The 22,428-nt window shown below is 63.0% G+C and overlaps 3 protein-coding genes across 8 annotated transcripts; 1 reads left to right on the top strand and 2 right to left on the bottom strand.

The window, feature by feature from the left end:
* Positions 1–619: 619 nt before the first annotated feature.
* Positions 620–3,905, bottom strand: LOC120504279 (mitochondrial ubiquitin ligase activator of nfkb 1-A-like). The gene is made up of 4 exons (XM_039713639.1): positions 3,334–3,905; positions 3,018–3,105; positions 2,818–2,938; positions 620–2,069 (listed from the first exon to the last, which is right to left on the bottom strand). Exons 1-4 carry the CDS (start codon positions 3,733–3,735, stop codon positions 1,367–1,369), a joined length of 1,314 nt encoding a protein of 437 aa, XP_039569573.1. The 5' UTR covers positions 3,736–3,905; the 3' UTR covers positions 620–1,366.
* Positions 3,906–4,471: 566 nt separating this feature from the next.
* On the bottom strand, positions 4,472–12,650 carry ECE2 (endothelin converting enzyme 2). Of its 6 annotated transcripts, none has more exons than XM_039713635.1 (19): positions 12,557–12,650; positions 10,826–10,912; positions 10,308–10,469; positions 9,914–10,116; positions 9,715–9,839; positions 9,424–9,570; positions 9,282–9,347; positions 8,922–9,110; positions 8,378–8,520; positions 8,150–8,264; positions 7,789–7,899; positions 7,504–7,602; positions 7,338–7,415; positions 7,058–7,161; positions 6,679–6,789; positions 6,325–6,392; positions 5,484–5,674; positions 5,316–5,411; positions 4,472–5,193 (listed from the first exon to the last, which is right to left on the bottom strand). In XM_039713635.1, the coding sequence occupies exons 2-19, from the start codon at positions 10,852–10,854 to the stop codon at positions 5,017–5,019; spliced, it is 2,214 nt and encodes a 737-aa protein (XP_039569569.1). In that variant the 5' UTR covers positions 10,855–10,912; positions 12,557–12,650; the 3' UTR covers positions 4,472–5,016. The 6 variants fall into 6 exon arrangements, with proteins under 6 accessions (XP_039569569.1, XP_039569571.1, XP_039569568.1 ...); XM_039713637.1 differs by having other exon boundaries at positions 9,914–10,080; XM_039713634.1 differs by having other exon boundaries at positions 9,914–10,129; positions 10,308–10,452; positions 12,557–12,644.
* Positions 12,651–14,259: 1,609 nt separating this feature from the next.
* PSMD2 (proteasome 26S subunit, non-ATPase 2) lies at positions 14,260–21,689 on the top strand. The gene is made up of 21 exons (XM_039713752.1): positions 14,260–14,431; positions 15,163–15,219; positions 15,592–15,756; positions 16,004–16,125; positions 16,498–16,722; positions 16,826–16,984; positions 17,255–17,399; positions 17,588–17,648; positions 17,907–18,053; positions 18,215–18,321; positions 18,712–18,839; positions 18,919–19,006; positions 19,348–19,510; positions 19,594–19,695; positions 19,783–19,928; positions 20,258–20,341; positions 20,473–20,641; positions 20,740–20,834; positions 20,988–21,114; positions 21,202–21,320; positions 21,401–21,689. Exons 1-21 carry the CDS (start codon positions 14,297–14,299, stop codon positions 21,581–21,583), a joined length of 2,727 nt encoding a protein of 908 aa, XP_039569686.1. The 5' UTR covers positions 14,260–14,296; the 3' UTR covers positions 21,584–21,689.
* The last annotated feature ends 739 nt before the right edge of the window (positions 21,690–22,428 follow it).

The following is a 22,428-nucleotide window of genomic DNA, read 5'->3' as shown; positions in this document are numbered from 1 at the left end:
GGAAGAGGCTGGGCTGAGAAAAAGGCGGGGTGGGGGAAAAGAACTCCCCTACACATCCCCACAAAAAGGCATGTGGGTCCCAGGAGGCTTTATGGGGTCCTCTGGGGCCTCCTGTCTGGTTGTGAGTCCTGGGGGCAGCCCTGCCAAGCTACCTTTGCCCCAAGCAAGCTCCCAGCCTGGCTGCAATTGTGGCCACTGCCCTGGGGAGGGGGCACATCATCCCCCTCCAATCCCAACACTGCTGCCTGGATGACAGTGGCCTGCCAGCACTGTCCCCCACCCCCAAACCCTGGGTGCCCCAAAGCTGCAGGAGCCAGGAGAGCCCGTGGGTTGCCTGGGCAACTGCAGCCAGGCAGTGATGGGGAGCAGTCCAGGGGAGCAGTTGCCATGGAGACCCGAGGAGCACAATCACCTTGGCAACGGTCCTGTGTGTCCTGCCACCCCCCATCCCGGGCTGCAGCTGGAGGAGATGCACCTGGGCTCCATTGTCAGCCTGGGCCAGCTCCTTGGATGAGGAAGGAGGGGAGGCAGCGGTGCCCACCCCTCCAGGGGGAGAGCCTTGGCTCCAGCACCCACCCAGCCCCAGCGTAACGGCGCAAAGGAAGAGGGGAGGCCAAGCTCAGCTCCTTGGCTTTATCACTCCACACACCACTGCAAGTCATTCCCACACCCAGTCCCGTCTGGGAGGTCAGCAGGACAGCTGGGTGCAGCGGGGCTGGACACGAGGGCAGGCTCTGTGGCACTCTAAAGCTGCTCTTCCTGCAGAGAGTGACAGAGGGACACAGCTCCCATCTTGGTGATACAGCAGCTGGCAAAGGGACTCATCACTGCCAGCCCCCGGGTGTCCCCAGTGTCATCTGGGCAGTGGCTGGAGGCACATGGATTGGGGTGGCAGGACAAAGGTGGCACTGAGGTATGTCACTGCAGGGGATCAGGGGAGTTTGGGTGTCTGCTGTGTCCCACCAGCCCTGGTCTTGCCCTCATAATCTTCCCCATAAATCCACACACTAGAAAAAAGCCACAAGGGAGAAGCCCTGTGTGGCTTTTAGGAGGTCATGGCTCAGAAAGAGACACAAGTCCAATAGCTGGCAGCCAAAGTAGTGCCCCAGTGTGGGGCTGGGGTCTCGGCTCCTCAGCTCAGGCATTGTGTAGATTTTCCCCAAGCCTTCATGTTAAGGGGGGTCCTTCTGGCAGACAAAGGGAGGATGAGGAGGCTGTAACTCCCCCAAAACAGATTGAAGGGCGCACCAAGGCCCCTCCCTCCCAAAAGGAATTGCACAGCTGCACGTGAGGAGACAGCTGAGATTTCTGCAGGCCCCGGGCTCGGCCGGTTCACGCTGCCCCTCCCTGGGCACCCCCAGTGCTCTCAGGCCTGGTAGAGGGGCACCACGCGCTCAATGGGCCCGCGGCAGATGGGGCACAGGCGGGTGGGCAAGGCCTGGAAGCAGCGGAAGCAGCAGCAGATGTGGCCGCAGCCCAGGAGCACGCACTCGCGGGGCCGCGACAGGCACACCACGCACGAGTCCTCGGGCGCCCGCTCCGCCGCCTCCTCCTCCCCGTCCAGCTCCTTGTCCTCCTCCCGCGGCCGCTTGGGGCGGGAGCGGCGGTAGGCGCGGCACAGGGCGTGCAGGAGCACGGCCAGCCCCGCGGCCGCGCACAGCAGCGCTGCCCCCTTCCAGAGCCCGCTGGCCGACTCCAGCTCCGACAGCACCGTCTGCCAGTCCCCCAGGCACAGGAAGAACTCGCCTCCCTGCGCCGGCGGCTGCAGGTGCAGGGAGCCGTCGGGCTGCAGGGACAGCTCCCCGATGCCCGTCAGGCCGGCCCCCACCCGCAGCATCTCCTCGGTCTCCAGGATGCCCTTGGGCTTCTCCCCGATCAGGTACTGGCCCAGCAGGTCGCGGAAGCCGTGGGATGGCTGCTGGAAGCGCTCGTACACCATCTCCAGGGGCAGGCAGACGGCTTGCAGCGGGCTGTCCACACTCACCTGCGTGGCTGCCTCGGGGCCCGGCGAGGCCAGCACGAAGGGGACCGTGTAGATCTGCTCTGAGAGCACCCGCTCGCTCTCGCTCCTGCCAGGGCAGAGGGTTAGGTGTGGAGAATCACACAATCAGTGAGGCTGACCTCTGAGATCATCACGTTCAGCCTGTGCCTGAGCGTCAGCCTGTCAGCTGGACCATGGCACTAAATGCCATGTCCAGTCTTTCCTTAAACACCTCAAGGATGTCAGCTCCACCGCCCCCCTGGTGGTGAAGCCTCCAGCTCTCTGGACAGCTCATTCCAACGTCTAATCATCCTCCATGTGAAGTTCTTCCTAATCTCTAACCAAAACCTCCCCTGGCACAGCTTGTCTTGTCATGGCACAGCTTGGGGCCATTTCCTCTTGTCTTGTCTCTGGTTGCCTGGAGAAGAGGCTGATCCCCACCTGGCTACAGCCTCCTTTCAGGGGCTTGGAGAGAGCAGTAAGGCCACCCCAGAGTCTCCTCCAGGCTAAACATCCCCAGCTCCCCCAGCTGCTCCTCATGAGACGTGCTCCAGCTGCCCTTCTCTGGACCTGCTCCAGCAGCTCAGTGCCTTCCTGAGCTGAGTGACCCAGAACTGGGCACAGGGCCCGAGGTGTGGCTCAGCAGTGCTGAGTACCAGGGGATGGTCACTGCCCCGCTCCTGCTGGCCACAGCACAGCAAAGCTCTGAGCTCTCAGTGCTGAGCTAAGCATAGGGACTAAAGTCTAAAACCAAGTTATTTTCTGCCTCTCACGTGGCCCCAGACAATGGGGTTTGGACTGCAAGCCCCCTCCTGCGGCCCCTTCTCATCACTCACCAGCTGCGGGCCAAGCTGTTCCAGATCAGCCGATGCTCCTTCAGCAGCAGTTTCTGGATCACGCCCTGCAGCCCCTCATGGTAGTGGCTGGTCAGTGCAGCCTGGGCTGGCAGCACGATGCCTAAGGACAAGGGATGTGTCACGGCCAGAAGGGGAGATCCTGGCCCTTGTCCCTCGTGCAGGGCACAGTGTGTCCTCACCTTCCAGGGCAACATAGGGCAGGCAGCGTCCCTCAGCTGCAGACACCAGGGCTGGCAAATTGTCATCGACCTGGAGCTTTGGGGCCTCCTGGAAGAGCACGGACTGAGTGTGAGTATGGGCAGGGACAGGGCAGTGAGTAGGCCAAGAAAGGCTCTGTGGGGATCTCTGGCCTGCAGGATGTGGCCTGCTCAGATCTGCGTGTCACAAAGTCACCAGAGGATGGAGCAGGCTGCAGGCACCAGGGTGTGCACCCAAATCAAAGCGTGGAGGGCAGCAGGGAAGAGACAGGAAAGAGCATCTAAGAGACAGGGCTACCTGTATGCGTGCCACGACTCTGGATTTCCTCCTGTACAGGTAGTAGAAGAGGCCAGAGAAGGCGAGGCTGGAGCCCAGACACAGCAGCTCCCCCGGCGTGATGGGTTTGTCCATGGTGCCAGGCTTGGGCGACAACGCCTGCAAGGTGAGCACGTTGTCTGGGGAATGGGGCCGTGTCACCCATGACAGGGAGCGTGTCACCCATCCCCGTGGCCCTGCTCTGGAGGCACGGGTGTCCCTGGATCCCTGTCCCCGGTGCTCTGTCTCATTGCCTCTGACCCCAAGGCAGGGATGCTCCTCCGCCCCTGTCCCCACGCTCTGCCGCCCCAGGGCCAAGCCTGCCCACGGGGGCACTTCACCTCCAGCACCCACGGGTGCCCGGCACCCGCCTCGACCCTGCATCCCGGGCCCGGCCGGGGCCCAGTGCCGCACCCGGGACCGGGCCGAGGCCCAGCACCCGTGACCCAGCCCGGGGCCCGGCCCAGGCTCCCAGCCGGGTCCGGCCCCCCGCTCGGTCCCGGCCCAGCCCCCGCTCGGTCCCGGCCCGGCCCCGCCGCCGCGCCCGGCCCCGATGCCCCCGTACCCCCGAGGCGCCCAGAGCCGGACCCCGGCCCTGCCGCGCTTCTTCCTGGGAAATGTAGTCCAGCCCTCGCCGTGAAGCGCCGGGCCTGCCGTGACCGAACTACCCCTCCCAGCATCCCTCACGCTGAACTACAGCTCCTGTCATGCCCTGCGTCGTCCGCAGGCAGAACCACGACTCCCAGCAGCCTTTGCGAGCGCCGCTGTCCGCGGCCGGGGAGTCCCGCGGGGTCCCGGTGCCGGGGGTTCGGGAGGCCGTGCCGTGGGGCTGCGGCCGCGCTGTGCGGGACGGGACCGGCCGCGGGGGGGGCCCGGAGCTCGGAGTGCAGGCTCGGGGCAGGCAGGGAGCTCCCGTGGCTCTGACTCGTCCCCAGCAGCCTTGCTGTGTTCTCCCCCGCGCGTCGCTTCCCTCAGGGAACGTCCAGGCGGGCAGGTGGCCCCGCTCCCCGGGCGGGTGCCTCGCCTCCCGCGGCCCCGGCCTTGCAGTCACCCCCCAGCGCCGCCCGGATCCCGCCTCTCCCCCCGCCCCGGCGCCGCCAAGCACCCGGAGCTGCTGGAGTAAGTGGAAACTGCTTTTAATCGTTAAATAAACTTGGCGACAGCCACCCACAGCTGAAGGCACCAGAGTCCCCGCCGCCGCCCGCTGGTCCCAGCAGAGGTGGATGGGGAAGCCAAGCTGGAGCGGGAGGGGACACGGGAAGCGCGGAGCCGGGCGGCCCCCAGCCTCCATCTCCGGCGGGCTGGGGGCAGGAGCGGGGGGATCGTGGCTCGGATGCCTTCCCCGGGCCCCCGCTGACCTGCCCGCCCGAGGGGGGGACGCAGCGCAGGGGACGCTGAGCTGGGCCCGACTCAAGCACATCAAGGCTGGGGGGCAGAACTGCGTTTTGGGGCTGCTGCAGCCTCTCTGCCGGCCGTGCCCAGCCCCGAGGCGTGCGTGCGGCTGCGGTGGGTGCCTGGTGCGGGGCCGTGTGTGCCGGGGAGGGTGCACAGTGGGGTGTGCAGTGTGAGCACAGCGGGGGACTGCTCTCTGCCCCTGGCCAGCTCCAGAGGTCTGGGGAGGGGGAGCACAGCAGAGTACCTCTGCCCCCAGCACCCTCCCCGTCCCTACCACACCTCACAGTGCTTGCCGGGGTTCATGGGGGAGCCCAGGGGGCAGCCGAAGTGTTCCACAAAGTCCCGGGAGTTGCTGAGGGTGCCGATGACGCGGTACTTGTCGGGGCTGTGGGGGTCGGTCACCAGCCCTTCGTGGGAGCTCTCGGGCGTCCGGACGGAGCACCAGACCTGGCGGAGCGGAGCGGCCTCAGGGATGGGACAGAGCACCCCCCGGTGCGGGACGGGGAGCTGCGGGGCGGCTCCGAGCAGCCAGGGAGGCACGGGGAGCCCATCATCCTGCTCCGCCCTACCTGCGCAAAGCCCACGAAGAAGAGCTGGTGGTTGGTGAGCCCCAGGGCTGGCAGGCGCTTCTCCTCCCCGTTCTTCTGCAGCCAGGACTTGTAAGCCTGCGGGAGAGCTGGCCTGAAGCTCCGGGAAGGGACAGACAGTTCGTGTCCCCTCCGGATGGCGGCACTCACGTTGTAGGCTGCCTTGAGCCCGCCGTTGTCGGCGATGTTCTCGCCCAGCGTCTGCCGCCCGTTGACCTTCTCGCTGTGCACGGTGTAGCGGCCGTACTGCTCCGTCATGCACGCCGTCCGGTTCTTGAAGGCCTCCAGGGAGGAGTTCTGCCACCATGGCCGCAGGTTTCCCTCTTTGTCGTACTCCCGTCCTGCAGGACCGAGCCGTGGGTTGGGGTGGGACGTGGGGAAGCCATCCCTCTGCAGCCCCTCAGTTGTAGGGGTTCCCAAAGCAGAATGGGGTGTGGTGGGGGAATGGGCACCGGGGGATGCCAGGGGGACCTGGCACCTTGGGTCCACGCCCAGGGGAGAAGGTATCCTCCAGCCCCTGCTGTGGGCAGGCTCTGCCCGGGGCTCAGCCATGCGCTCGGGTCCCCAGGCATCCCCCAGTGCTTTCCCGCTGTCCCAGCCCAGAGCTGTGACCCCACATTCCCTCATTGACCCCATGTCGGCTCCGGGGCTGAGGTGAAGGTGCAAAGCAGAGTGGATGCGAGAGGGACCCATCCCGTGCCCTGGAGGGAGGAGGATGGGGAGGGGGCTGGGGCTGCAGACACGGTGTCCTCACCAAGCGGATGAAGCGAAAGCTGCACAGAGAAGCCGGGGGAAGGTATCAGCAGGTGGCACCTGGGGAGACAGGACGATAGAAGGGGGTGGCCAGGGGGGCACGAGCACACATGATGCAATGGATGGCAAAGCGGGACCCCTGTGCACCCAGGGCACCTCTTCCCCATGCCAGGGGCAGGGGCTGGGGGGGACAGGGAGGTGACAGGGGTCAGGGCCAGCGCTGCCTGTGTGCTCTCACCTTGGTCGTCAAACGCATGGGTCAGCTCGTGCCCCATCACCACGCCGATGCCACCAAAATTAAGGGCTCTGTGGGGCCACGGGAAAGAACCAGGTAAGTACAGGATGTGTTAATGATGCCATTGCAGCCACCCCATCTCTGTCTGGGCACCCAGTGACGCTCTGCTGGGAATCACTCCTCTTGGGGACACTGGTGGCCCTAAGGGGACTCGGGCGGTCTTGATTGCAGCATGTAAAGCCTTGAGGGACACTCAAACCCTTCAGGGCTTTTATTTATGACTGTGGGGGGACTCTGTGGCATGTTGTCCCTGATCCAACCCGTGGCTCCAGGAGGTGGCCCCCATGCCAGACTCACTTGGGGTGGTTGCGGGCGTAGAAGGGAGCCTGGAGGATCCCAGCAGGAAAGACGATCCCGTTCTTGGTGGGCAGGTAATAGGCATTGACAGTCTGTGGGGTCATGCTCCACCTGGCAGGGAGGTGGGACAGGGTACAGGCAGGGGTGTGTCCCTCTCACCCCAGCCCCAGCCTCCTCCTGTGCCACTGCCCAAGGCTGACACTTTTCCTCCATGCTGTTACCCCTTGCCTGGGGATAAGCTACAGCTACCACAGGTGACCTGTGCTACCACAGGTGACCTCGTGTGCTGTGCTACCCCATGAGGGTGACCTCCTCCCCACTGAGCCAGTGCCACCCAGGATCACACCTCCCCTCCTCCCCGCCCTAGCCCACCCCTTACTGGTCGCGGTTGGGGGGCTTCCGGAGTTGGTCGGCCATCACTTTGGCAGAGAAGTTGTAGAAGTTGAGCATGTTTTGGAAGAAGGAGTCCTCAGAGACCTCGTACTGGTGAGGAAGAGGAGGGATGAGGAAACTGAGGTGGTTCCCCACACCATGGCCAGGATGAACTCAGTGCTTGGGTGGCTTTGCATAATGTCCCAAATAGGGACATCGCTCAGCAGTGGGAACCCCCCAAGCTTGGCATGACCAAGCTTCTCCCCCACAAGCCGGGTGCCCCCTACCCCATCATAGACATCGTCCAGCTCCTTGTTGTCCAGAATGAAGTCAGGGAAGCCAATCATGTCATAGATGGCGTCCGCCTGCATGGGGAGAGGCCCCAGCAGTGAGATTGGGGGGGCTTATATGGACAGAGTGAGGTTTCCCATCCACTTCCCTCCCTGGGGTCACCTTCTCCTTTGCAGCCTGCCTGGTCTTCTCGTCCATCCAGTCCAGCTGGTCCAGGGATACCTCGAAGGCTGCACGGATCTCGCTGATCATCTCCTCAGCCTGGGGAGGGGAGGGAATGAAGGGCCCCTACCCCCCGCAATGCCTCGGTGGGGACAGGGTGGACAGGGTACAACCTCCCCGGGGGTCTGATTTTCCAGCTCCCTCCCTTCCAGCCCTGGGGCTTGGACGGAACTGGGATTCCCAGGGATGGTGATGGGGAGGGGATGGGGACAGAAGTATTCTCACGATGGCCTTGCTGTCCCGGTCAAAGGTGGCTTTGACGAAGAGGGAGCCCAGCGCAAAGCCCAGTGTGTCATCCGTGTTGGAGATGCAGGTTTGCCAGCGGGGCGTGCAGGACTGTGGGAGCGAGATGAGGGTCCATGAAACCCTCAGCCCACTCCCCTGCTCCCCTGCCTTCACCCAGGCTGGCTCTCCCTCATCAGAGGGGAGATAGGCAGCAGCAAAACCCCCATCCCAGAAGATAATCCCTGGGTTCCTGCTGAAGCATCCAGGTCTTAGCATCCCAAGGGCATCTGAAGGACAGAGGAGGTCCTGGCTGCTTCCAGGCTGAGTGTGGGGGGGGTCTGATCCCAGGGCTCTGTGTTACCTTCCTGGTGCCATAGAGTGTCTCCAGCAGCCTCTCCTGGGCTGTCTCGAAGCGCTGGTCCAGGCTGGAGGCTGTCTTCTGCACCAGGTTCCAGATCAGGTAATTGTTCAGGATGCTGCGGGGGCAGAGAGATGCTGCAGCTCACACGGTCTATGACTTCAAGACACTGATGAGCCCAAAATGTGTCCCTGCCGTGGGGCCACAGCCAGGGACATGAAGGAGCCTCACCTCCTGTCAGTGTCATTGATGAGGTCAGAGACCTGCTGAAGGTAGGTGTCCCCATACACCACCACAGGCTCCGTGTCCGCCAGCTCCAGAGGGGCCAGGGCGTAGGAAAGGTAATCCAGCCAGTCAATGGCAGGCGCCAGCAGCTGGAGGGGACACAGCAAAGTGGCACCAGGGGGTTGGCATAGCAATGCTGCATCCTGCTCAGCATGCTCAATTCCTGGGGCAGGAACTGTGTTTTGTGGGAGGGACTCAAAGTCCCTCACCACTCCAGATCCTTCTCTGTGCCCCTCCTGCTGCTCTTAATGCTGCAGGACAAGGAGGGGACCCCTGGACCCCACAATACAAGCTGGCAGCTTCCCCCAAATGGTAACAACTGGGGGGTGGGCACTGCTCTTCAACACGCAGTGCATGTCCCACAGCAGATGGGGCTGCCCAGGGTGTCCCAGAGCGAGGACAGCAATGGACACAGACCCCTTGGTGCCCTCTGGACAAGTCCCCATATGTGCCAGAAGGGTGTCCCCAGGCTGCTCTGGGCCATGCCCACCTGCAGCTCGGCAATGCTCATCTTGTGGTAGATCTTCTCGTCATCCCGCCGCTCAGCCTGGGGCACGGTGATGTTGGCCAGCTGGGTTTCAAACTCCAGCACCTGCTGCATCTGGAGGCGCGTGGGCTCCGGGGTGCCCCCCAGCAGTGTGCCCAGCTCCACCATGTAGTCCAGGTACGCTGCCAGAACCTGTGGAACCCCAAGCCCTGCCTCAGTGCCAACCACAGCTCATCCCACCTCCCTGGGTGGGCACCCCACAGGCAGGATGGAGATGCCAGGTGTGTCCCAGTGCTGCTCGCACCCCATTGCCATGGGTTTCCCCTGACTGCTGTTGGCAGCATGCCCAGCACCCAGCCTCACCCTCTCGTTGGCAGTCTTGTTCAGATAGTAATCCCGGGATGGGAGGAAAAGCCCCGACTGGTCCACCTGGGGGGAGAGAGGGGCAGTGTAGACATTCTGGTGTCCCCCGGTGTCTGCCACCCCTGGGAGCCAAGGTGCCAACCTGGATGATGTTGCTGTTGGAGCTCTTGGAGTCTGCACCCACATACACCGTGAAGAAGGGGGTTGCCCGGTATGTGCCTGACACGCTCTTGAGTACCTCCATGAAGCTGGTTTGGTTCCAGGAGCCAGTGATATTCCATCCCCCAATCTGCCAGCAGACAGACCCAGCACCTCAGGGACGGATGGGGTGCATCCCCAAGGTTTACTCCCTCCCTGGTTATATGAAGAGCTAAGCAAGAGATGTGCTGGGCTGAGCCCTGCCAGCTCAGCTCACGTGTGGGTGTCTGCCCACCTTGTCGATGAGCTCCATGAGGGGCTGGGAGCCCAGCTCCTCTATCCTCTGCTCCTTGAGGCAGGACAGGTAGTACCGCTGTGTCTTCCGCTCTGCCTCGCTGCTGGAGTTGAAGGTGGCGTTTTCTGTGGGAGGCTGTGGGTCAGCCCCAGTGACACGGGGGTCACCCCCTCAGTGTCTGCGACCCCTTGGTGCCCACCTAGGAGATGCTTCATGATGGCCTGGTTCTGGTCCCAGATGCTGTTGAAGGTGCTCCACTTGGAGCGCCCGTTGGGCAGCGGGTTCCTCTTAATCCAGCCCCCGCACGAGTACTGGTAGAAGTCCTGGCACGGGTCCATCTCTGTATCCAGGGCCTCCAGGATCTTGCTGGCCACCCGGACACAGGCATCCGTCAGGCACGTGCTGTGAGAGGGATCTGGCAGGGAAGGCATGCCTGGGGCTGGGCGAGTGTACTGGGGGAAACCGAGGCACGGAGCGGGGCCAAGCCCTGTCTGTACCCCAGGATGGGCAGAGCACCTGGAGCAGGTACCCTGGGCTGAACCACCACTCCTCATCCTCCCGGGTGTGGGGACACCGCTGGCAAGTCTCCCTACCTCTGCGGTACTGAATGGCCAGAGTGACGATGGCGACGCTGAGCAGCAGGGCCAGGGAGACGGCGATGGCGCAGAGCACCAGCTCCAGCTGGCTGCGCGAGGCCAGGCGGCTCAGCAGCGTCCCCGGCCCCTTCCGGAACCCCACCTGGGCAGGGGCAGGACCTGCCATCGCACCATGGGGGGCCGAACATCACTGCCCCCCTTCCCTCCCTGCCACTCCCCAGTGCCTGGCGTGGCTGCACGAGGAGTGAGGACCAGGGCATCCCTCCCCACCAGCCCTGGCAAGCTGGTGGTGGGTGCTGGCAGCCCCCCGCAAGCCACAAGGAAGGACGATCGTCCAGGCACACTCTGTGCTGCATTTTGGCTGACTCCCAGCACATCCCTGGGGACGGCCATGTCTGGCTTGGCTCCCAACCCTGCTCCCACTGCCCGCTCGGTTGCAGGCAGGCCCCAGAGGGTGAGGACGGGGCTAGAGAGGATGGAGAGGGGAAGGGTGGAGGAGCCAGGGCAGACCTCACCTCCACGCTGTCGGGAGAGGCGCTGCCATCCCCCGCTGGCTCCGGCCCCTCCTCGTCCTGCAGCGTGGCACGCTTGTAGTTGGGCATCTGCTGAGGGAGGGAGCGGGCTGGGCAGGGGCGTGGGGGTGGCTGTTCCCCGCCCTGCCACACCCTCTGGCTCTTATGGCAGGGCCGAGTGCCTGCTCAGTGAGTACACAGTGGGGCTGAAGCAGCCCCTGACCCCCCTCAGTGTGCCTGGGCCTCCCCCAGAGGTTGTCCCCAGCCCTGTGTGGCCCTGGAGAGCTTGGGGAGAGCTGCTAATGAGGGGCTTGGGGGGCCATCACCGGAGCATCCCTCTGCATAGCCATGGCATCAGCCCTGCCGACAGGTGACACATCGCCACGGAGACATGGTCCCCGTCACCAGGCAACGGTTTCCTAGTACTGCTGTCTCACCCCTCCTCCCCTGACTGGAACTTTCCATGCAGATGTGCACCGGTCTGAAACATCTGGAAGTGCTTCCAGCCCCATCGTGGCTCTGGGGGTGACCAGGATGCAGGACAGAGTGTGCAAGGGGAGAAGGGGCACTGCAGTGTGTACCAGCCAGCAGGGCAGGGTCCCCCTCACTCCTGGCCTTGCCAGGCAGCTTGCACAGATCCAGCCGTGAGGGCTGCTGAGGACTCAGCCAAGAGGGAGGTAGTGGAGTTGAGCCAGCAGCATTGGTGGGGGGGATAAGCTAGAAGAAAATGCTGGAGGTTTTGGTGGAAGAGAATCAGCAGTGCCGCTGGTTGTGAGCTATCCTTAGGCTTCAGAGTTAAAGCCTGGGTGGGTTGCAGCTCATCCTCCAGTCTGTGCTGCAGACTAAAGTGAATGCCCAGCCTGCAGGGTTGGTGTCATGGGGCGGGAAGGAGCTGGGGTGGGATGGATGATGGGCAGGGGGAAAGCAAGCAGAGTGCCTCATGCCCAGCTCTGCCCACTGCCACACTGCTGGGATGAGGAGGGGGCACTGCCAAGGGCTGCAGCAGGAGGGTGGGATTGGCAGGAGATGGCAGGAGCCCCCCACCAAGTCGGGCTCCTGCAAGATGCTGGCATTAGGAAGGATTGCTCAGCATCCTGTAGGAGCTTGGCCAGCCTGGCCCCCCCACCACCCAGCTCTCCTCAACATGCTCCTTTCCTCTCCTGGGTGGTCCTCATCCTCGGCAATAGCCAGCACCCCCTCTCCAGCATCTTCTGTGGCATCCTCAAGCAGGAGCCTATTTCTGGGGCTCCTCCTACCCCCTCTGTAGGGCTGAGACCCATGGGGACAGGGCCCCCTGCCCCCTCAGAGGTGCTGTCTTGGGGCTCACCCTATGACAACATTACCATACTCAGTGGAGTGGGGTTTGTGGGGCCATGGCTGAGCCACCCCAGTTCCCTCTGTCCAACCCCAGGCAGGGATTTGGAGGGGGTCCCTCTTCCTCCACCATGGGGGACAGGACCCTCTAGCCACTCAGTTCCCTTAGCCCCGGCACCACGCAGCCCCTGCATCCCATAGGCTCTCGCTGCCCCCTGTAATCCACCAGTCCCCCCCGCCTCCCTCCCTCCCTCTGGTTCCCGAAGCCCCCGCAGCCCTTCCAGCTCCTTCAGTTCTCCAACCCGGGGCTCTCCTGTGCCCCGACCCCCTCCTGTCCCCCTCGCCGAGCCCCTCGCCGCTGTCCCCCGTCCCCCCTCCTCTTGCCCTCCTCCCTGCCGCGCCGCTGCCCCGGGCACTCACGGCGTGTCCAAGCTCCTGTAGGGCCACGTTCATCCTGGCCATCCCGGGCCGCCTCCCGCCTAGCTCCGCTCCCCGCCCGGGCCGCGCTGCCGCCGAGACCGGCACCGGGGCTGGGCAGGGATGGGGCCGGGCGGCGATGGGGCCGCGCCGGAGGGATGGAGCCGCAGGGGCTGAGCCCGGCGGTGCGCGGACCGCAGGCACCGGGCGGGGGCGACGGGGGCCGGGAGGGGCTGGAGCTGGAGCGGCGACCCCGGTGCCCAGCCCAGTGGCACCGCTCAGCTCCGCTCGGCCCGGCCGGCCCGGCGGGGTGACCGCCGTGCGCGCGGGAGGAGCTCCGCACCGGCACCGGCACGGGCACCGGCACCGCCGCTTGCACCCCCGGAGAGCCGCAAAGGCACCCGCAGCCGCCCTCACCGGCACCGGCGCTCGGACCGGCACGGGCAGCGCAGCTCGGGCTCACATGCGGCTGCCCGCAGCGGGCACCGGCACACGCAGGCAGGGACACAAGCAGCGGCTCATGTCTGCAGCGCTCGGGGGGCACAGCAGCGCCGCACGGTACCGGTCACCGGCAGCGGCCGGTAATGGGGCACGGCACGCCGTGCACCGGCACGCGGGCACGCCCCCAGCGCAGCACCCGCGCTGCTGGAGGCACACTGACACCCGGTACCGAAAGGACGGCACCCCGATGCCACCCCCAGGCCCACGCCACACGCACCCAGGGGGCACAGCCGTGGTCAGAGCCTTGGCAGCGAGCACAGGCCGGGGCGGTGCACAGCTGCACATCCCGCCCCGACAGCTCCCAGCCCGGTGTGACCCCCTGTCCGGGACAGGGTCCCCGCAGGTTCAGGGGTGAGAGTGCTCCCCAGGGTACCAGGCGGGACCGGGTACCAGTTTGGGCAGCGGCCTGTCCGTCCAGCCAGGGACACGGCGTGCAGGGGTGTGTGTGGGCACAGGCGGCGGGCACCAGGCTGCCCACGGGTGTCTGTGCCCTGCGGGGGCCGCGGCAAGCCTGCCAGCAGCGCTGCTTCACCTGCCCAGCTCGGGTGGCAGCGCTGCCCGTGCCAGGGCGGTGGAGCCCCGCTGGCAGCGCAGCGGCCGGTGTCAGGGTCAGTGCCGGTACCGGTGTCAGGGTCAGTGCCGGTGCCAGTGCCACTGCCAGCGTCAGTGTCGATGCCCGTGTCAGTGTCCATGTCGGTATGGTGTCGGTGCCGGTGTCATCGTCAATGTCAGTACTGGTTTCAGTATCAGTGCCGGTGTCAGTGTCGGTTTCAGTGGCAGTGTCGGTGCCGGTACCGGTTTCAGTGGTAGTGCTGGTGTCATTGTCGGTGCCGGTACCAGTTTCAGTGCCGGTACCGACACTGCCACTGATACTGGCACCAACACTGACTGCCGGTGTCAGTGTTGGTGCCGGTTCAGTGCCGGTACCGGTTTCAGTGTCGGTGCCGGTACCGGTGACAGTGTCATTGTCGGTTCCGGTGTCAATGGCAGTGCCGGTACCGGTTTCAGTGCCGGTACCGGTTTCAGTGCCGGTGCCGGTACCGGTGACAGTGTCATTGTCGGTACCGGTGTCAATGGCAGTGCCGGTACCGGTGACAGTGTCAGTGTCGGTACCGGTGTCGTTGTCGGTACCGGTGCCCCCAGCACGTGCGGCCGCCCCGCCCTTGGCCCCGCCCCCGGCGCGCGGCGGTGCCGTCACGGCGTTGCGCAGGCGCGGTGCGGCGGAAGCACGGCCGGGCGAACATGGACGCGGGCGGTGGCGGCGGACAGAGCCGGGTGCAGGGCGGCCCCGGGGCGGGCGGCGACGAGAAACCCACGCCGCCCTGGGGCCGGGACCGCCGGGACCCGCCCTCCGGGCCCGAGAAGGAGCAGGAGCTGGTGAGTGCCGCCGCGCCGCGGGCCGCAGCTGAGTCACGGCCCGTTCGGGCCCGCGTCACCGGCGGGGCAGGACGTCATCCCGCGTCACGGGGTTGGCCGGCATCCCTCCGGGAACCGGACGTCATCCCGCGTCACGGGGTTGGCCGGCATCCCTCCGGGGACTCCCTCCCTGGCGGCAGCGAGGGGTTCCCTCCGGCGGCCCGGCACTCCTGGGGGGCCCGCCTGACGCGGCCGAGGGCTCCCTTGCTGCGCGGGGGTCGGGGGTCCCAGGGCCGTGCTGGAGAGGGAAGCTGTGCTGTAACCAGGGGGTGTGTGTGACTGTGGGCACTATGGGGGGATCCCCCTTTGCCCAGCAGGGGTGACCTTGGCTCAGGGGTCCCTGTGGGCTGAGGGACACAGTCTGTGGGTGAAGGGGCTGCTGTCGGTGGGGTGTGCCCCGCTGGGCTGTGACCTGACGTGCCCCTCTCTGTGGGGTTGTTTTTATACAGCACAGAGTAATAGGGGAGGTGCATCTCACACCCCGGGAATGGGTGGTTTCTTTGGGATGGTCTCCCCAGTAATGTGAGCATTGCTCCACCCTGGCAGAACTGGGGCAGGGTGGTGTCCTGGACAATGAGTGCATCACTTTGTCCTGGTACCCTGTGGCTTGGGGTGACATCCCTGCCTCTGTCACACTGAGACTTCCTGTGCTCTGCACCCTTAACTTTGCTTTCTCCTGTGCATTTTGGCAGTCTGAGGAGGACAAGCAGCTGCAGGATGAGCTGGAGATGCTGGTGGAGCGCCTGGGGGTGAGTCTGTGCTGTGTCCCTCAGCAAGGAGTCCTGGCCAGGATTTGACTCTGTCTGTCTCTTGCTTATGTCTGTTCCTAGTGCAGTGGAGATGGGGGGATTTTACCATGAGTGGAGCCCCTGCTTGTCTGCTGTGATCTGTCCCCCAGCCTTGCTGCCTGTCTGACCTGTGCCCGAGGCACCTCTGTGTCCCTGGTGTGAGAGAGGCTTTCTGCCCTGCTGTGCCCTCCTTCTCCAGCTCTTGGGCTGCAGGAGGCAGCCCAGGGTGCGGGGCTGTTCTGCCAAGAGCCGTGGCTGTGTTTGGGGAGGGCTGGTGAGGTGGTGGCTCAGGAGCCAGCCCCTTGCTCCCTGACAGACAGCTTCCCTCTGCAGGAGAAGGACACGTCCCTTTACCGCCCAGCCCTGGAGGAGCTGCGGAGGCAGATCCGCTCCTCCACCACCTCCATGACCTCCGTTCCCAAGCCCCTCAAGTTCCTACGGCCCCATTATGGCAAGCTGAAGGAGATCTATGAGAACATGGCTCCAGGAGAGAACAAGGTATAAACTCGTGGCCCCACCATCCCATGTGACTCAGGGGACAGTGCTGGGGCAGGCAGTCGCAGAGCCCTCTGGGCCCTGGGGTCTAACAGCACTCTGTGTGACTTGCTCCAGGGGATTATAACTTGTCAGGATTGTACCTTTGCCCCCTGTGGTGGTTTGCAGGCACAGGGAGGGTGTCGTGTCCCTGGCTGCCCCTGGTTCCCTGTGCCTGGCCTGTGTCTGGAGCTCTGCACTCTTTCTGCAGCGCTTTGCAGCAGACATCATTTCAGTCCTGGCCATGACCATGAGTGGGGAGCGTGAGTGTCTGAAGTACCGACTGGTGGGCTCCCAAGAGGAGCTGGCATCTTGGGGGCATGAATACGTCAGGTAAGCCTGAGGGGAACCAGAGGGGAAGGGTAAGGGCTCAGGGGAATTTCCTGGAGCGCTTTAGCTCTAGCCTGTCTGGGGTGTGTCTTGACTAGCTGGTCATGTGTTCAGCTGCCCTTATCACACCTGCACTTGTGTCACTTCATGCTCTATTCACAATGGTTTTCTAGCTGCAGAGGTCTTGCTGCCATGGCCTCTGAAATCTCTGGTCTTAACCTTGTTTCTCCTCTGGCCTTGTCCCCCATAAGGTCTGCAGAATGCAGAGCCTCCATAAACAGCACACAGCCCTGGCTAACTGGGAGCAGCTGCTCCCCATTCTCATGGCTTAGTGAAACTGGTTTTTGTAGTGGTGATGTCCCTTTGTTCCTGCAGACACTTGGCAGGAGAGGTGGCCAAGGAGTGGCAGGAGATTGATGAAGCTGACAAGGCTCAGAGGGACACACTCCTCACCCTGGTCAAGGAGATCGTCCCCTACAACATGGCCCACAACGCAGAGCATGAGGCCTGTGACCTGCTCATGGAGATAGAGCAGATGGACATGCTGGAGAAGTACATCGACGACAATGCCTACTCCAAAGTGTGCCTCTACCTGACCAGGTGAGGGGGCTTGGCCGGCCGAGGTGCTGGACGGGGCCTGATCCCTGTTGGGCCAAGGTTGCCTGATCTGGTTGTCACCCTGGTGTCTATCTCCTCCTTGAAGCTGTGTGAGCTATGTCCCGGAGCCCGAGAACTCGGCTCTCTTGCGCTGTGCCCTGGGCATCTTCCGCAAGTTCAATCGCTACCCTGAAGCCCTGCGCCTGGCTCTGATGCTCAATGACGTGGAGCTGGTGGAGGACATCTTCACTTCCTGCAAAGATGTGTAAGCAGAGATGTTCCCTGCCCTCTGCAGCCTTTGCTCTTCCTGGTGGGGCAAGGCTCCCCATCTGGGCAGAGACAGGTTGGATCTGTCACTGTTAGAGGTGTCTGGGGTTTTGGATTGAGGCTCTTGTCCCTGAAATGAGGATGGGCAGGAGTGGGTCATGTCTGTATGCCCTGGGCAGGGCAGGTTGGCTCACTGCTTGGTGAACCTGTGTTTGTGCTGGGGCTTGCTGGGTTCTGGACTCTCAGGAAACCCCTCCCCTCTGCACAGAGTTGTCCAGAAGCAGATGGCCTTTATGCTGGGCCGCCATGGGGTCTTCCTGGAGCTGAATGAGGATGTGGAGGAGTACGAGGACTTAACGGAGATCATGTCCAATGTCCAGCTCAACAGCAATTTCCTGGCCTTAGCCAGAGAGGTGAGTGTCCCAGCTGGGAAAAGCACCCTGGGCTACCTGCAGTTGTGGCTGCCCTGGCTGCCAGGCTCTGTGGCAAAATTGAGAAGAAATCCATCATCCCTATGATCTGGGCCAGACACCTCCTGGAGAGGTTGCCATGGTAGGATGTGCTGGCCAGGAGGTAACCCCCTTCTCCCTTGTCTTTGCAGCTGGACATCATGGAGCCTAAAGTGCCAGATGATATTTACAAAACCCACCTGGAGAATAACCGTAAGGGCTTGTGTTGTGGCTTTTATGGTCCCTGCCTGAGTGGAGCTCTTGTGGCTGCCAAGCACCTCTGAGCCTGTGTGGTCAGATGTGTATCTGAGGTGGGCAGATGGCCTGCCTGTGGTCTCTGGCCTGTGGATTTGGGGTTCTCCTTCCTGCTGATGGGACAGGTCCTTGTTCCCCTATGGTGTGGGATGGCTGCATGTTGAGAGCTGGCAGGGCTTCTGTTGCTGCTTTCCTCACCCTGTTGTTGTTGCACAGGGTTTGGGGGAAGTGGTTCCCAAGTGGACTCGGCCCGGATGAATTTGGCCTCCTCCTTTGTGAACGGCTTTGTGAATGCTGCCTTTGGACAGGACAAGCTGCTGACAGATGATGGCAATAAGTGGTTGTACAAGAACAAGGACCATGGTGAGTTAGCAGGGCTGGAGGTGCTTCTAGGCTTGGGGTTACCATCCTGTCCCTTTTAGGGCAAGGGTGGCTCGGCTGGCCTATGTCCCTGGCTACCATAAGCCCCAGACAGGGCACATCAGTTCAGGCCTGACGAGGGCCTTTCTTCCCTGGAACCACAGGGATGCTGAGTGCTGCAGCCTCGCTGGGCACAATCCTGCTGTGGGACGTGGATGGGGGGCTCACACAGATCGACAAGTACCTGTACTCCTCAGAGGATTACATCAAGGTCAGTGACAGATCCTGGCTCTGTGTCTGCTTGGGGCAGTCCTGCTGTGAGCTGGGTGTGCAGCTGGCTGGGGAATGGTCCTTGCTTTGGTCCCCTGTGCAGCTCAGCTCCTGCACAGAGAAGGGTTGGATGCCCTGTGTCCCAGGCTTTTGAGCAGCTCACAGTGAGTTGCTGGTCTCTTGGGGACTGCCTGAAGCACCCTTGGGGCTCCCCTTGTCACAGAGCTATGACCTTTGGATTTCTCAGCTTGATCCAGAGTGGTGTTGTCCACTTTGTACCAATTTGCCCATCCTGGGGACTGGGTGTGATGTGTGAGGTGACATCAGTCACTGGCTGGCAGGGGGCTTTGTGTGTTGGTGGCTAGTGTGTGATGGTGCTTCTGCCTTGCAGTCTGGAGCCCTCCTGGCCTGTGGCATCGTCAACTCAGGGGTGAAAAATGAGTGTGACCCTGCCCTGGCCCTCCTGTCCGACTATGTCCTCCACAACAGCAACACCATGAGGATTGGAGCCATTTTTGGGTAAGGGCCTGGCCCCAGCCTCCCCCTGCTGCACAGGGTGGAGCAGCTCCTCCCTCACACCCCTCTGGACTCTGTGCAGGCTGGGACTGGCGTATGCGGGCTCCAACCGCGAGGATGTCCTGACTTTGCTGCTGCCTGTGATGGGAGACTCCAAGTCCAGCATGGAGGTAGGGCATGAGGCAGGGTTTGCCTGTGATTCCTGCTTCCCCATCCAGTGCCCCAGAGCTCCTGGGAATACAGGCGCTGTCCTGCAGCCAGCTTGAGCTCCAAGAGCAAGGTCACCTGTCTTTGCCCAGCACTGTGCTGTGCCAGAAGAGCATGACCCTATTTTCCTTATCTGAGCTGCTGCCACAATGGGATTGCAGCAGATTTAGGAGGGTAGGAAACCATCAGGTCTCCCAGTAGCCCAGATTTTCTTAGGAAGTGGAGACCAAGGATACCTAGTGCTACAGACCAGCTTACTCTGAGCTTTCCCTGGGTATGACATGGCTCCTTCCCTCATCACTAGGTGGCTGGTGTGACTGCCCTGGCCTGTGGGATGATATCAGTGGGCTCCTGCAATGGGGATGTCACCTCGACTATCCTCCAGACCATCATGGAGAAATCAGAGACAGAACTGAAGGATACCTACGCCCGATGGCTGCCACTTGGCCTGGGCTTGAATCACTTGGGTAAGGCTGGACAGTGCCAGTGGCTCATGGGGTGGGAGCATCCCTCCACTGCTGTCCTTGAACCACTATGCTTTTCATGACAGGGAAGGGAGAGGCAATTGAGGCCATCCTGGCAGCGCTGGAGGTGGTGTCGGAGCCATTCCGCAGCTTTGCCAACACGCTGGTGGATATCTGTGCTTATGCAGGTGAGTTGGGCTGGTCGAGGTGGGGGGAGGCAGGAGCAGGTCCAGGGTCCTCTGCCTGCTGATCCTGGCCCTCCATTTTCTGCCCAGGCTCAGGGAATGTCTTGAAGGTGCAACAGCTCCTGCACATCTGCAGTGAGCATTTTGACTCCAAGGAGAAAGAGGAGGACAAGGACAAAAAGGACAAGAAAGAGAAGGAGAAGAAAGAGAGCTCAGCTGACATGGGTGCTCACCAGGTGGGGAAATGTGGGCTGGGGTCTGTGTTCCTGGAACTGGCTTTGGAAGGGTCCCTAAGGCCCTTGTGGTGTCAGAGCAGAGGGAAAACAGCTCCTATCAGGATCCCCTGCTCACCCTGTCCCCCTGGGCTCGGGGTGGGCACAGAGGCTTAAGAACCTGTGTGCTGGGCTGGGTGCTCCCTGCATGGCGCTCAGTGCTAGCAGAGGGAAAACAGCTCCTGTCAGGATCCCCTGCTCACCCTGTCCCCCTGGGCTTGGGGTGGGCACAGAGGCTTAAGAACCTGGGCTGGGTGCTCCCTGCGTGGCGCTCAGTGCCGGTGTCCCTGCAGGGCGTGGCGGTGCTGGGGATCGCGCTCATTGCCATGGGCGAGGAGATCGGCGCGGAGATGGGCCTGCGCACCTTCGGCCACCTGGTGAGTGACACCAGGGGACAGCACAGAGCCGGGAGGGGGCCTCGGACTAGAAACTGGGCATTGCCTCACATCTCAGTACACCTTGCTGCACTTGGTGATCCGAGTCTAACACCCAGCCCCCCTCTGTGCAGCTGCGGTACGGGGAGCCCACCCTCCGCCGTGCTGTGCCCCTGGCCCTGGCTCTTATCTCAGTCTCCAATCCCCGGCTCAACATCCTCGATACCCTCAGCAAGTTCTCCCACGACGCTGACCCCGAGGTCTCCTACAACTCCATCTTTGCCATGGGCATGGTGGGCAGTGGTAAGCCTGGGGACAGCCTGGTTTGGGGTTTGTTTGGGTGGAAAGCTGGAGTGACCCATGCCTTGTACACTACTGTGCCTGTGCCTCCTTGTCCCCAGGTACCAACAATGCCCGGCTGGCAGCAATGCTGCGGCAGCTGGCCCAGTACCACGCCAAAGACCCCAACAACCTCTTCATGGTGCGGTTGGCCCAGGTGATGATACTGTGCTTGTGTGTGGAAGGGGAAGTTTGGGGTCCCTGGGTGTGGGAGGAGAGTGGTGTCCTGGGGATGTCACCCTCCTGAGGGCAGGGCTGGGAGTCCCAGATAACTCCATCACTCTTTCATGTACTTTCTGTGCCACACCAGGGCCTGACTCATCTGGGCAAGGGGACGCTCACCCTGTGCCCGTACCACAGTGATCGCCAGCTCATGAGCCAGGTGGCTGTGGCTGGGCTGCTGACCGTCCTCGTGTCCTTCCTGGATGTGCGCAACAGTGAGTGCTGTTGGCTCTGTTCCCCCAGTTCTCTCTGCCTCGCAGCGTGGGCATTGCTCAGCCCCTTTACTTCTGTCTTCCCCGCAGTTATCCTGGGCAAATCCCACTACATTCTCTATGGCCTTGTTGCTGCCATGCAGCCCCGCATGCTGGTCACCTTCGATGAGGAGCTGCGGCCTCTGCCCGTGTCGGTTCGGGTGGGACAGGTAAGGGGCAGCCAGGGCTGGGCAGGGGTGTGCTGGTGTCCCTCTGTGTCCCTGGCACTGATCTCACTCTTCTCTCACAGGCTGTGGATGTGGTGGGCCAGGCAGGCAAGCCCAAAACCATCACTGGCTTCCAGACTCACACAACACCAGTGCTGCTGGCACACGGAGAGCGGGCAGAGCTGGCCACAGAGGAGCACGTGCCTGTGACGCCCATCCTGGAGGGATTTGTTATCCTACGCAAGAACCCCAACTATGATGTTTGAGCCAAGGGGAAGCTGGGGGGTGGGTAGGTGGTTTGGGAGGGGAGGGAAAACCCTAGTTTGTTTTTGTTACTGAGAGTCAAGGAAATAAACTATGTGGAGACTAGTGCTGCCCTCTTCTCCTTGTGCTGGGAGCGTGGGCTGGGCTCTCATCCTTTTGGCCGTGCCTGTGGCCCATGGAGGCTGTGCACAGTGCAGATCCCAACATGCAGGGTATGAGCACAGAGTGGTGGGGTGCCATGCCCCACAGCATGCAGCTGTGCCCTGTGGGTGTGCCTGGCACAGCCGCATGTGCTCAGAGTGTGCCACTCCCCTTTAGCCCAGCGTGGCCTGGCTGGGACTGCCCTCCTGGGGGCTTTTGGCTGGCAGCTCTGAACTTTCAGCTGCCCTGCCAGCTCTGCTGGGCTCTGCCATCATTTGGTGCTGCTCCAGAGCTGACATTGGGGTTAAAAGCAGCCAGGGAGGTGGGGATAGAAGCCACATGGGAAGTATTTTTAGCAAAGAGGAAGGCCCTGCCCTGTTTCCTAAACTGACAGTGTCTGGGTCCTGCTGTGCCCAGCTGGGTGAACCGGGGAGGCTGTGCCTGGGTGGGAGTGGGATGGGTCGGGGTAAGGTGCTGCATCCTGCGGGGTCCAGCGTGGGGACCCGGTCCCCTGTGGGCGTGAGGCACTGGGGGGCTCTGGGCGGGTGCAGCTCCCGGCCGGGAGAGGGTGGGTGCAGGATGGGCGCAAATCCCGTGTCAGAGCAGGGCCCGGGTGGCTGCATGTCCCGGGACAGCGCACGAGGGTGCAGCCACGGCTGTGCCCAGAGCTGGATGGGGCACAGGCGGGCGCACGCCGGGACAATGC

Source organism: Passer montanus, unplaced genomic scaffold, assembly GCF_014805655.1.
Source record: "Passer montanus isolate IOZ18808 unplaced genomic scaffold, ASM1480565v1 scaffold29, whole genome shotgun sequence".
Classification (NCBI taxonomy): Eukaryota; Metazoa; Chordata; class Aves; order Passeriformes; family Passeridae; genus Passer; species Passer montanus.
Note: the sequence above shows the minus strand (reverse complement) of the source record. Positions and strands in the feature narration are given on the sequence as shown.

Coding starts and splice junctions, on each gene's coding strand:
- PSMD2 (XM_039713752.1), top strand. CDS start 14,297: ATGGACGCGGGCGGTGGCGGCGGACAGAGCCGGGTGCAGGGCGGCCCC. Junction 15,757..16,003: donor TGGCTCCAGGAGAGAACAAG/GTATAAACTCGT, acceptor CTCTTTCTGCAG/CGCTTTGCAGCAGACATCAT. Junction 21,321..21,400: donor TGTCGGTTCGGGTGGGACAG/GTAAGGGGCAGC, acceptor CTTCTCTCACAG/GCTGTGGATGTGGTGGGCCA.
- ECE2 (XM_039713633.1), bottom strand. CDS start 12,598: ATGGCCAGGATGAACGTGGCCCTACAGGAGCTTGGACACGCC. Junction 9,840..9,913: donor CATCATGAAGCATCTCCTAG/GTGGGCACCAAG, acceptor AGCCTCCCACAG/AAAACGCCACCTTCAACTCC. Junction 6,790..7,057: donor AAGCCCCCCAACCGCGACCA/GTAAGGGGTGGG, acceptor CCTCCCTGCCAG/GTGGAGCATGACCCCACAGA.
- LOC120504279 (XM_039713639.1), bottom strand. CDS start 3,735: ATGCAGGGTCGAGGCGGGTGCCGGGCACCCGTGGGTGCTGGAGGTGAA. Junction 3,106..3,333: donor GAGTCGTGGCACGCATACAG/GTAGCCCTGTCT, acceptor GTGCTCTTCCAG/GAGGCCCCAAAGCTCCAGGT. Junction 2,939..3,017: donor GCCCTATGTTGCCCTGGAAG/GTGAGGACACAC, acceptor CCTTGTCCTTAG/GCATCGTGCTGCCAGCCCAG.